Consider the following 12914-nt stretch of genomic DNA (forward strand, 5'->3'; position numbering starts at 1 on the left):
CACTAAGTTGGGGATATCTTGTTAACCCCCAAAACACATTCCTACTAGATACTATGGGGTATCTGAGGGACTAGACAAATTTACCACAACAACTTTCCTCCCCTTTCCATTATTTTGGACAAAAGTCCACTCATCCTTTTTTCCACCGCCCTCATATTCAAGCTCCACATCCGTTTCCGCCATTTCGCAGTGTGTCGGCCACCAGGCGGATATCTATTCATATGACATGTTTATCATCCAGTGGTCGGCGCAATTTGCAAAGTATCTGACCAGAGATCTACTGATATGTGTAGCATCAGAGATATGGAACGCCCAGTGTCACTTGAAATAAATACATTTCAGTCAAGAAATAATTAAACGTGGAAATTAAATAGAGAAATAGAAAATGCAACAAAAAAATAAATAAATAGCCTCGACCGATCAATTGGAAAATAAATTCTGAAATGGAAAATAAAATACACAAATAAATAAATACATAAATTGAGGATTATACATGGAAATAGATGGTTCAATCATTTTATTAATTTCCATTTTTATTTTATTATATTGAAGGTTTTCCTTATACTATTCCAATCATAATGCCTCAAACTATATATATTTTTAAAGTTATTTAAAACCTAAACAATTTAGCACACATTTTAGAGCAAACAAAAAGTACATTTTATTAGCAAAAATTGAATGTCTTATATTAGTAATCTGGATAAAATACTGTTTAGTATAAAAGGTCTTGAAATTCTGACCCTCAATAGCTCAGGGTTGTCAATTACAGTTGAATTCGGAAGTTTACATACACTTAGGTTGGAGTCATTAAAACAAATTTTTTAACCACTCCACAAATTTCTTGTTAACAAACTATAGTTTTGGCAAGTCGGTTAGGACATCTACTTTGTGCATGACACAAGTAATTTTTCCAACAATTGTTTACAGACAGATTATTTCACTTATAATTCACTGTATCGCAATTCCAGTGGGTCAGAAGTTTGCATACATTAAGTTGACTGTGCCTTTAAACAGCTTGAAAAATTCCAGAAAATGATGTCATTGCTTTAGAAGCTTCTGATAGGCTAATTGACATAATTTGAGTCAATTGGAGGTGTATTTGTGGATGTATTTCAAACGTAGTGCTTCTTTGCTTGACGTGATGGGAAAAACTTAAGAAATCAGCCAAGACCACAGAAAAAAAAATTGTAGACCTCCACAAGTCTGGTTCATCCTTGGGAGCAATTTCCAATCGCCTGAAGGTACCACGTTCATCTCTACAAACAATAGTACGCAAGTATAAACACCATGGGAACACGCAGCCGTCACACCGCTCAAGAAGGAGACGCGTTCTGTCTCCTAGAGATGAACGTACTTTGGTACGAAAAGTGCAAATCAATCCCAGAACAACAGCAAAGGACCTTGTGAAGATGCTGGAGGAAACAGGTACAAAAGTACCTATATCCACAGTAAAATGAGTCCTATATCGACATAACCTGATAGGCAGCTCAGCAAGGAAGAAGCCACTGCTCCAAAACCACCATAAAAAAGCCAGACTACGGTTTGCAACTGCACATGGGGACAAAGATCGTACTTTTTGGAGAAATGTCCTCTGGTCTGATGAAACAAAAATGGAACTGCTTGGCCATAATGACCATCGTTATGTTTGGAGGAAAAAGAGGCAAGCCGAAGAACAACATCCCAACCGTAAAGCACGGGGGTGGCAGCGTCATGTTGTGGGGGTGCTTTGCTGCAGGAGGGACTGGTGCACTTCACAAAATAGATGGCATCATGAGGCAGCAAAATTATGTGGATATATTGAGGCAACATCTCAAGACATCAGTCAGGAAGTTAAAGCTTGGTTGCAAATGGGTCTTCCAAATGGACAATGACCCCAAGCATACTTCTAAAGTTGTGGTAAAATGGCTTAAGGACAACAAAGTCAAGGTATTGGAGTGGCCATCACAAAGCCCTGACCTCAATCCTATAGAAAATCTGTGGGCAGAACTGAAAAAGCGTGTGTGAGCAAGGAGGCCTACAAACCTGACTCAGTTACACCCACCAGCTCTGTCAGGAGGAATGGGCCAAAATTCACCAACTTATTGTGGGAAGCTTGTGGAAGGCTACCTGAAACGTTTGACCCAAGTTATACAATTTAAAGGCAATGCTACCAAATACTAATTGAGTGTATGTAAACTTCTGACCCACAGAGACTGTGATGAAAGAAATGAAAGCTGAAATAAATCATTCTCTCTACTATTATTCTGACTCCAAACCTGGGTGTATTAGCATCTCTGATGGTATGGTGAGATCTTTGTCCGGTGGTGGATTGTGTCATTGTCCAGTGTTCGTAGATATTTCTCAGAACTGGCTGCGTGTCTATGTTGATAGGAGGGGTGCTGGCTCATTGCTTCAGGATCAAGGGGGGCATCAGGGGTTTAAACTGCCTAAACATCTGTAAAGCAAAAACACCCACCCAGATAACAATACTGACAAACTTCATTTCGGAGTCAAACTTCAAAGTAATTTGTCTATAACGAAGTACAAATTGAAAAAGCAACCTTCCCTCAGGCAAATTTGTGATGTTCATTTTGTTTGATTGGACTCTTGGAATTGGGTTGTTGTGGCGCTGCAATACAGTGTCACAGAAGGCAACATGCCATCCCTTTGTTAGATATGACCATAGAATTAGTGACCTAATTATATGGTCATTTCTAACAGAGACATAGTATAGACTCATGCCAGTAGAGGGCACCCTCATACATTTGACTGATTTGACCCAAACAGGTTCGATTCCTGAAGAGTACATTTTTTTTAACCCTGGCCTAAACCCACTATTGGAGCTAGTCGCACAATAATAGCCATGCCTCAGCCTAAAAGTGGCAGAACTTATGTATATTTTTCACTTTACTGCATTAAATAACTGATGTGAGTGGAGCTTGCTGGTGTAAAATAGCTGCCTGGCAAATGTAGCTGGTGTGGTGAGGTGATCTTATTCCTTGGTAAAAAGGGTGAAAAGGAACTGTTTAAACACATTCAATGTCTATATCATAGATTCCTGTTTCCAATTCAAATAAAGGTGCAATGCACCTCCAGTAGCTGAAAAAGCATAGAGCAAAACATGGGCTCATCAGTCACGTAAAACCATTGAAACGCTTCCAGGTCATGTTTGCTTTGAGCTTACGAACCTTTTATCTCCTCTCCTTTTTTGTGCTGACTTTCTGTAGGTTATGACCCTCTCTTCCAACAAATAATGAGTGAGCCGGGAGGAATGCGCTCCCTCTTCTGCTCCAAGTGCATGTAATTAGAGGACTGGCTTTGACCTTACTCTCAGTGCATGGTTAATCTCAGTCCATTTACTGTCTTTAGTAGAGTGCATGTAGACCTTGCTGGGATTATTGATGATAGCCAGCGTTTCCAGGTGTTTTAGAAATCCTGCCCGTGCGCACAACGTCCTACTTACACCTGCATCATTTTGACAGCAACCGAGGCCTGTCACTAGTGTACCCGTGCAATACGTCACTTGCCTTGGGATGACTGTGCATATGTACTTTTAGCTGAAGATACCACTTAATAAATGACACATTTCAAAGACGGAGATGACATCCTTGAAAACATGATCATACTTTACAGGTGTTTAGCAAGCAATCAATCTGTAAAACGGTTTGCACTTTACATTACTGCAACCACGCATCAGACATCATTTCGTGCTGTCATATAATAAGATCACTAAAATATGCTTACTGAATAGATAAACTCACACACACCAGAGCCAGTAGCATTGAGGTGGAGATTAATATCTACTGTCAGTGTTGCTTTGGTCAATAGCGATCATTAGTTATAAAGTCCTGCAACTAAACTCACACACAGGATAGAGAGATGCACCGATACCTGCAGAGCCAGCAGGTGCAACTCTGACTAGCATCCTTCATCTTGTCCCACTTTCCTCCTACAGACACACTTAATCTTCTCCCTTTCCCCATCCGCGCTAAGCAGGAGAATCACGCTAGCCCTACACATAGTAACAGAACTGGGCAATGGAGCAGTGGTCATTCCAACAGCTCCCTGTAGAGTTGTAAAGTTACTTCAAGACTAAATGGAAACTTACTGCATATGTGATTTGGATAACATTTTGAAAACATGTTTTTATTGAGCACCACAAAGGGGTTTTACAATTGTTTCATTTCAATTATCTTACATAACACTGGTAAGTTATGCACATGAATTTATACACCACACTAGATCCTGCTTCATCACTTCAATACCATATAACTTCTGCACTCTGGAAATATGTGCCCTTTCTTTCTTGCCCTGTCACGTCTGGTTACAAAGTCAGTTAAGGACGAAAATATGACTTAGTGCAGTGTAGAATCATTCAATCTTCCCAAAAGAGTAGACATTCAAGGTTAGTTTTGCAGTCAAGACCCTTCAGATAGGCTATATTGCTTTGGTTCCATCTAGATATGTCAATAAGACCCACAAAGTATAATATAATAATACATACAACACCAAAGACAGATAGCAACTTGGTTAAATCTATGCAAGTTAGTAAAAATGAGGCCACAGCAAGAGAGGCATCAAGGCTATGCAGGTACAACGAAGCCCGGCTGTTCACACTTAAAATAGGCTCTCCATTAAATAGCATAATTACATCACTTATGTAAGCATAAGTGCTTACTTATGCTTACTTAAGTTATGTAATTATATTCAACATATTGTACAGAAATGTATGATACAGGTAAGTCCCTCACAAATGTGTGCAGGGTTGGGCAGAAACTGATTATATGTAATCTGATTACAAAAGAAAATGTACTTTTAATCAGTTATGTTACCAGCCAAAAATATCAGATTACAGATGCTTTTGAAAAACTAGATGATTACTTTCAAATTCATAAAGGATGTTTGCTGTTTTCTCAATGACATTTAATTCAGCATTGATACAAGAACAGGTTTAAATTAGTTCCACCAGAGCAAGTCTGACCACAAGTCAGAGACCACTATGATGACACACCAAATGTGTGTGTATGGATCATTTTTGTCTAATAAGGGGAAAGTAAACCAATTTACATTAGAGTTTGGGTAATCCAAAAGTTACGTTACTGATTACAATTTGACAGGTAACTAGTAACTGTAACTGATTACATTTAGAAAGTAACCTACCCAACCCTGAATGCAAGTTCACTCCAGTCCAGTTCCATTCCAGGGAATGAGGAATTACAAATCCACCGAGATGGAGCCTGGTTTGAGCTGTGTGTCTGAGGGGATCTGAACTAAACAGGTGTCAGTGGGTAGCTGTGATAAGCGGTTATCTGAGTGAGCCTGTCCAAAACTACCGTTTGTCGGTGGCTTCTCTTCGACTCTGACGTCTTTTGAGAGGTATTCCCGGCGGGGGTCAGTGTCGATCTCATAGCGGTGGTGATACCCCTCCAACACTTCATGGCAGGCATCTCGCGTCTCCACCACCCACTTTTTAATACCTTGACGGTTGAGGTAGAGCACAAAGAGGAAGACCATGCCCACAAAGCCCAGCACCAGACCTAGGAGGACGTAGGAGGTCTGCAGGGAGAGGTCGCCCACCTCGTCTCTGATTCCGACCAGAGGTGGTGAAGTGGCATGGCATCCGATAACCTGGACCCCGAGCTCTCGCAGGGGCCTGTCCTGAAACTCCCAGGGTGAGGCGCAGGTCAGGGCCTCTACATCCCCCACCTGAGCCCAGGAGCTCTTAAGCCACACAGCAAAGTCTTGGATCTCACATGTGCAGACATAGGGGTTGTGGCTCAGCAGGATGCGGGGGGCTTGCCCCAGCCTTTCCAGCTCCCCCAGAGCATCACCTCGGAACGCCCTGAAAGAGTTGCGGGTCAAGTCAAGCAGCTCCAGGCGGCGCAGGCCAAAGAAGGTGCCGTTGTAGACCGATGCTAGGGAGTTGTTACCAAGGAAGAGGTGCTGCAGGCTGGGGAGGTGGGAGAACATCCCTGGGGGTAGGAAGACCAGGCGGTTCCCGGAGAGGTCTAGGCTGAGCAACCCTCCTAGGCCTCCCCAGCGCAGTGCGGTGGTGAGATCACTCAGTGAGGTGTAGTTATAGAGGGAACGGCTAAGGTTGAGCTCCTTTAGAGGACTCCCTGGGATGTTGAGGGCTTCAGGGTGGATGAGAGTCAGATGGTTGCAGCTCATGTCCAGGGAGCGCAGGTAGGAAAGGGTAGAGAAGCTGTGGGACGCAACCTCTGTGATCCTGGGAAGACAGATGGACCATGTTTACAGTCCCCAAAACGCATATTGGACTCGGAAGTAATGTTTGCTGAATTATTGTCATGCTCAAATAGTGTATTTAAATATTTCATAAGTTGGTGTGATGGCATTCAGGAGAACATGGAATAATAATTTTATTGTAGTTTAGAATCATAACTCAAATCTTCAGAAATGTATAGGCTAGTAAATATGCATATGTCTCAATGGTTGAAAATGTTGAATCTCTGCAATGGCAAGAACACAATTTTCTTAATTTTATTCATATATTTTTTCCCCCTGCTATTTCTCCCCAATTGTGTGATATCCAATTAGTAGTTATAGTCTTGTCCCATTTCTGAAACTCCTGTTCGGACTCGGGAGAGGCGAAGGTCGAGAGCCATGCATCCTCCAAAACACGACCCTGCCAAGCCGTACTGCTTCTTGACAGACTGCTCGCTTAACCCGGAAGCCAGCCGCACCAATGTGTCGGAGGAAACACTGTACAACTGGCAACCAGTGTCAGCTTGCAGACGCCCGGACCCCCACAAGGAGTCACTAGAGCGCGTTGGGACAAGGACATCCCAGCCGGCCAAACCCTCCCCTAACCCGGACGACGCTGGGCCAATTGTGTGCCACCTCATGGGTCTCCAGGTCATGGCTGGCTGTGACACAGCCTGGGATTGAACCCTGGTCTGTAGTGAAACATCAGAACACAATTATCTTTGATGAGAATATTTACTCACCTATTGTTGCTCAAAATGATGGTAGTGACATTTTTCAGTTCTTGAAATGTCTCTGATCCAATTCTGAATATATTGTGTCCTGTGATGATCACATTCCTTGTATATCCTGGAATATCTTGTGGTATGGCGCGAAGGTCCTTGGAAACGCATTTCACTGTGCGCGTGCCAGCAAAGCATTGGCAGCCTGATGGACACTCCAAGCACTGGTGGGGCGCACAGAGTAGCGCACCAAAAAGTACAAGGATTACCAAATTATGCATAACTCAACAGAAATGTTATAAACTGATAAATACCAGAATATGTAGAAGGAGCAGTTGACGGTGAGTCATATTACGCCGTGTCATGCACATCAAGGAGTAAAAAAACCTCAAGACTCCGGTATAACGAGGTGTTAGCCTTTCTTTAAATGGTGCCAAATGATAGCCCAGTGGTTTGTGTCTGCATTGAGTGAGAAGGATGTTTCGTCTGCTGAGCAAGAGGACCGGCGAATTGTTAGCTTGACTTGAAATACCGGCGCAGTATCAAGGAGAGGAACAGTGAACGTTTTTTAAAGGCACAGACACGAAACATATTATACTACACAGAAGAGTAGACCTCTGTGGTGTCTTTGTGTGATATGATTTAACAGTTCATAAACAATGAACAAGTAGGCTATTTATATTTGTTCCAATAAATAACAACACAAAACAGATGGTAGTGCCCACGGCCCAGTACATATCATAATTTGGGCGGTGCTTATATTTGTCCTGTTACACACAAGTGTGTAATGGAAATGCTTTTTGGGTGGCATATGCCAACTCCCCTGAGACACCCGCAGGGAGTGGGGGGTCACGGCCAGGGTCGCCATTGTCCAGCGCCCCTGGAGCAATTAAGGTTAAGTGCCTTGCTCAAAGGCACAGCGACAGATTTGTTTTTCTCCTTGTGGTTCCGGTATTCGAACCCAACGTTCTAAGCTCGAGGCTACGTGCCGCCCTCACTCGGGCCGAGCTCCCTGTCATCCAGGACCTCAATAGCAGGCAGTTAATGACTCCAGCCATCCAAGTCATAGACTCTTCTCTCTGCTACAATACGGCAAGCGGTACCGATGTACCAAGTCTGGAACCAACAGGACGCTGAACAGCTTCTAACGCCAAGCCATAAGACTGTTAAATAGTTCAGTTAAATAAATAACTACCCAGACTATCTGCATTGACCCAATTTTTGCATTAACTTTTTTGACTGATCACATACGCTGTTGCAACTGTTTATTATCTATCCTGTTGCCTAGCCACTTTATTCCTAGTTATATGTACATATCTACCTCAATTACCTCGTACCCCTGCACATCGACTCTGTACTGCTACCCCATAGCAAGGTTAGCGTTACGCTGTATTTATTATAACTTTTCTATATTTTCTGTCTCTGCATTGATGGGCAGCATTTCACTGTTAGTCTACACCTGTTGTTTACGAAGCATGACAAATACAATTTGATTTGACTTTACTAGCCTATGGTATAGCGTATTGCCCATCATTTCTGTAATTCTATCGAATGAGTGGTCATGATTATGGACTACTGTACAGTATATTAACATTCCCAAACATGTTGCTTCAGATAACTTATTGCATGAAAAACGAACACTGTCTGATAAAATACAGTAAACAATTACAAAGTAAAATGATGTTGAGTGGGTATTAGCTGGGGGCATTTAAGAGTGACGGGTGACCCACACTGGTTAAATGGGGTTTAGGGATCAGTAAGAGAGACCAATTTGAATTTATGACCGTAGACAATATATTTACATTTAAATTATCGTCATTTAGCAGATGCTATATCAGTTCTATATCTATGGTTATGACTATCCCAAGCCAAACATTTATTGATATGACATTCCTTTCTGAATCTAGTAAAAGGAACTTCAAAACATGCCAGAACAGCTGGACATAACTGCCTTCATGAGTGTGAATATTAGTACTGCACAAAGAAGTGTTCCATCGAAACGTTTATTCTTCTTCTTTCACTTTTATGATGACAACGGAGCAGGAAAATCCCTTGTATTATCTCTCCACTCCATCTCCCTCTCCGTGTCCCTTGCGTGGTCAGCGCAGGTTGAGCGTTAGGATGAAGGTGACGAGGGCTCCAGTCAACATAAGGAAGGGCAGCCAGGTCTTGAGGAACGACACACAGCTGGGGAAGGACAGAGGGAAAGAGAGAGAGCACAGTGAGAGTAGTAATGACAGTCATTAAATCCTCACATTTCAGCTGTTTGTCAAAAACACAAGACATTTGTCATCTATACTGCCCTACAAAGGCAAAACGCAGTAACTACACTTTTTGGGGGTCAAAATTGAATTAAGACTGAAATTAGACATTGTAGTATCTGTTTTATCTTGTGACAGTCAACTGTTTCAATTATGTTCCGTTTCAGAGAAAGTTTGAGTTAGAAATTTGCAGTAACTACAAAATCCAAGGAAAAACCAAGGAAAACCGCAGTAACTGAAGTTACTGCACTTTGACTTTGTTCCACCATGTTTTGACTGCAGTTACCTACTCTGCCATACAAAGAGCAGTAACTACACAACAGTGAAACTGAGAAAAATGGCTTTAAAGTTTATTTGCTGTCCAGACAAATATGTTGTAGGTAGATTAAGATAATACATCAGTGCATTATCACTTTTCTGAAGTAATTGTTTATGCATATCAATGACCACTGATTTCCCTAAGTCAAATATATATATTTTTAGATCTAAACATTCTATGTGATGAAACAATCCTTACCTTATTGCAAAAAAAATGCTTGAGGGTTGCGTTTTGGCTTTTGTAGGGCAGTATATAGAGACAGGTAAGGAAGTGCAGTCGGTTAAATTTCCCAGAAGCCAGGGTAACCTTGCATCCCCCCCCCCCCCCCCCCCCGATCCAGCAGCAGCAGTGGGAGCCCCGGCAGAGTTGATGTGGTGATGAGGGGGCCACATCTAGCAATGATGAATTACACGGCGCCCCACTGCTTAAGGACGTGGTGCCCTCGGACGATAATGTGGATGCTGCACAAAGCAGTGGCCTTAGCTCCCTATGTGGGTCGGGGGAGAATAATGAGGGGGTTTCTCAACAGCATATGTTTCCCCGTGTCTGGAGCTCCTCTGTCCCTCCTGCAGAGCGTTGCCTGCTGGCAGGTGCATGCTTGCTTGCTCTGTGATGCTGTTTTGCATAGTTTGCTTCTGCCCATTTCATCAGCATGTCTGATTCTAGTCCTTCCACACCAGTTAGTCAAATGATCCAGAGGTACCGCACATACACATAGAGTGATTGGTCAGTCAGAATGATGCTTTGTGAGTGGCAAGTATTGTTGTACAGAAGGTTCAGTGTTCACGGTTACGACAGGAATGAGCATACTCTGTTACATACAGTACCTCTTCATTGCATGATTGCATGGTATCTCACCTGACATGCTTGCCATGGATAAGGGACTGCAGGCAAAGGTTGACCATGTTCCAGGACGTTCTGTTGTCGTAACGCATGAGGTTAAGGGCCAGGGCCACGTGGGAGTGGCAGTTATCACAGCAGAGGTTGTGCTACAAGAGATAGAGGAAGAAGGCTAGTCAGGTCTAACTCTAGGCGTTTTTGTCAATATCGCTACAATTGGCCTTTACAATCACTGTACAAATAAATACCTTTACCCTTTACTGAAGATGTTCAATAGGCCTTTTTTGGAGATGTTCAATAGAACCTAGGAAGGAAATATAATTCCACTACTAGACCTTTCTGTCTGTCTGTCTTATTATGACACTGTCAATGTTCATACCGGCCTGCATTTGTACTCCTCCGATGCATCGTGCACTGCCTTGTCCCAGGCAGATGAGCCAGTGCCACACACCTTATCAACATCAAGCTTCCAGTACCTGTTAAGAGACAAGCAATGCCGCAGATACCTTACTACGTAACTGCAATGCCTGCATGTCAATTTTGAGCACAATATGCCAGGCCTAGCTCCAAGCATTGAACGAACAAAGCCAACTTACTTTGTTGGTCTTCCAAAGGCCATATTATCTTCCTGAAAGGAAAGATGGGAAATTTTGAGGAACAATCGAAACAGATGGTCCGATAATAACATTAGGCTTATGCACATAAAGCTGTAGGGCTACCGTCATAGTGCATGATCTGCATATACTCACAGACACTAAGTACGATCCAGCGAAGTCTCTTATCACGCCTGCAGAAGTACAGATCCCCATGTGACCAATGAAGGGAAGCAACCACCTGAACAAAACAGAGGTACGGCACTGTATTGGGGGGTCCTGGGAATAAAGATTGCGTGTATATTATAGGGCATCTAACGGTATGGGCATTTTAATTCCAGCCCACATAGTATTTGGAAATTCACTAGCTATAATGCAAGCTAGTGATTTAAATGTCCAAAATATGTGATAGCCTACATGACCATTGATGTTTATCAACATGATCTGTCACGTAAATAGTGTCTCCATTTCGGATGGTGAGAGCAAAAGAAAACAACCGGAAAAGTGGCTACTCACGACAGTATTGGAATAGGTGTCCAAACGATACAATAAGGATAACGGCTGTTTTTCCTGTCTATTTTTTCGAAACCCCCGTGATAATTAATCATTATATCTATTTCGTCCGCCATCAATAATTTTGACACTGCGGTAGCCTGTCGCTGCTAAACTGACAGCGCGAAAATGCGTAGGCGCTTAAGACGGCCGCGTTCCAGACCGTCTGCAAAGCTGTCACGCACCAAATCTCACAAAGCCAGCCTGGATATTAATTAAATGTCCAATGCAGACGTTTTTATATCAATATCAAATAATTTCTTGGTAACAGTTAAGTACCTTAGATTTCCATTAAAATGGGGAAATGGCAAAAAACTACTTCTCAAAGGTCCAATGTGAAGAAGCCGAATGTGGTGGTCATGAGCTGGCACGGTTACACGTGGTCTGCGGTTGTGAGGCCGGTTCGACATCCTGACAAATTTTCTAAAACGACGTTGGAGGCAGTTTATTGTAGCGAAATGAAGATTACATTCCATGGCAACAGCTCTGGTGGATATTCCTGAAGTCTGCTTGTCAATTGCATGCTCCCTTGAAATTTTAGACATCTGTAGCATTGTGTTGTGTGACAAAACTGCACATTTTAGAGTGGCCTTTTATTGTCACCAGCACATGGTGCACCTTGTCATACTTGAATAAAAGGAAATATTCCTTAATAGAAAATGACAAAAGTCCCGAGTACAATACAACTTGAGTAAAAGTATTTGGTTTCAAATATACTTAGGTATTAAAAGTCAATGGAATTTCTAAAATGTACTTAAGAATCAAAAGTAAAAGTATAAACCCTTTCAAATTCCTTATATTAAGCAAACCAGATGGAACAATGTTCATTTTTTATTGACGCATAGCCAGGGGCACACTCCAACACTCAAGACACAATTTACATATGAAGCATTTGTGTTTAGTGAGGCCGCCAGATCGGAGGCAGTATGGATGACCAGGGATGTTCACTTGATAAGTGAATTGGACCATTTTCCTGTCAAAATTAAAATAGTACTTTTGGGAGTCAGGGAAAATGTTTGGAGTAAAAAGTACATTATTTTCTTGGCTGTGTTCTTAGACAAAATTGTGAGTGAGCCCACTCCCTTGGCTGAGAAGTAACCCCACACACGAATGGTCTCAGGATGCTTTACTGTTGGCATGACACAGGACTGATGGTAGCGCTCACCTTGTCTTCTCCGGACAAGCTTTTTTCCAGATGCCCCAAACAATCGGAAAGGGAATTCATCAGAGAAAATGACTTTACCCCAGTCCTCAACAGTCCAATCCCTGTACCTTTTTCAGAATATCAGTCTGTCCCTGATGTTTTTCCTGGAGAGAAGTGACTTCTTTGCTGCCCTTCTTGACACCAGGCCATCCTACAAAAGTCTTCACCCCACTGTGCGTGCAGATGCACTCACACCTGCCTGCTGCCATTCCTGAGCAA

General features: G+C 42.5%; 2 protein-coding genes across 2 annotated transcripts; both read right to left on the bottom strand.

Annotated features, from left to right (window-relative positions):
- Nucleotides 1-5193: 5193 nt before the first annotated feature.
- Nucleotides 5194-7794, bottom strand: LOC120047121 (trophoblast glycoprotein-like). Its single transcript, XM_038992659.1, has 3 exons — nucleotides 7759-7794; nucleotides 6948-7150; nucleotides 5194-6208 (listed from the first exon to the last, which is right to left on the bottom strand). The coding sequence occupies exons 1-3, from the start codon at nucleotides 7792-7794 to the stop codon at nucleotides 5194-5196; spliced, it is 1254 nt and encodes a 417-aa protein (XP_038848587.1).
- Nucleotides 7795-8717: 923 nt separating this feature from the next.
- Nucleotides 8718-11597, bottom strand: LOC120047542 (transmembrane protein 222-like). The gene is made up of 6 exons (XM_038993072.1): nucleotides 11456-11597; nucleotides 11096-11180; nucleotides 10943-10974; nucleotides 10726-10822; nucleotides 10365-10495; nucleotides 8718-9113 (listed from the first exon to the last, which is right to left on the bottom strand). The coding sequence occupies exons 1-6, from the start codon at nucleotides 11566-11568 to the stop codon at nucleotides 9026-9028; spliced, it is 546 nt and encodes a 181-aa protein (XP_038849000.1). The 5' UTR covers nucleotides 11569-11597; the 3' UTR covers nucleotides 8718-9025.
- Between the last annotated feature and the right edge of the window lie 1317 nt (nucleotides 11598-12914).

Source organism: Salvelinus namaycush, chromosome 5, assembly GCF_016432855.1.
Source record: "Salvelinus namaycush isolate Seneca chromosome 5, SaNama_1.0, whole genome shotgun sequence".
In the NCBI taxonomy this organism is placed as follows: Eukaryota; Metazoa; Chordata; class Actinopteri; order Salmoniformes; family Salmonidae; genus Salvelinus; species Salvelinus namaycush.

Excerpts from the sequence above, each read along its gene's own strand:
- LOC120047121 (XM_038992659.1), bottom strand. The coding sequence starts at position 7,794 with ATGGCGACCCTGGCCGTGACCCCCCACTCCCTGCGG. Across the intron at positions 7,151-7,758 it reads TGACCCCCCACTCCCTGCGG|TGCTTGGAGTGTCCATCAGG; the intron begins GTGTCTCAGGGG and ends GCGCCCCACCAG. Across the intron at positions 6,209-6,947 it reads ATCATTTTGAGCAACAATAG|GATCACAGAGGTTGCGTCCC; the intron begins GTGAGTAAATAT and ends CTGTCTTCCCAG.
- LOC120047542 (XM_038993072.1), bottom strand. The coding sequence starts at position 11,568 with ATGGCGGACGAAATAGATATAATGATTAATTATCACGGGGGTTTCGAA. Across the intron at positions 11,181-11,455 it reads ACACCTATTCCAATACTGTC|GTGGTTGCTTCCCTTCATTG; the intron begins GTGAGTAGCCAC and ends TGTTTTGTTCAG. Across the intron at positions 10,975-11,095 it reads CTGGATCGTACTTAGTGTCT|GAAGATAATATGGCCTTTGG; the intron begins GTGAGTATATGC and ends CTTTCCTTTCAG.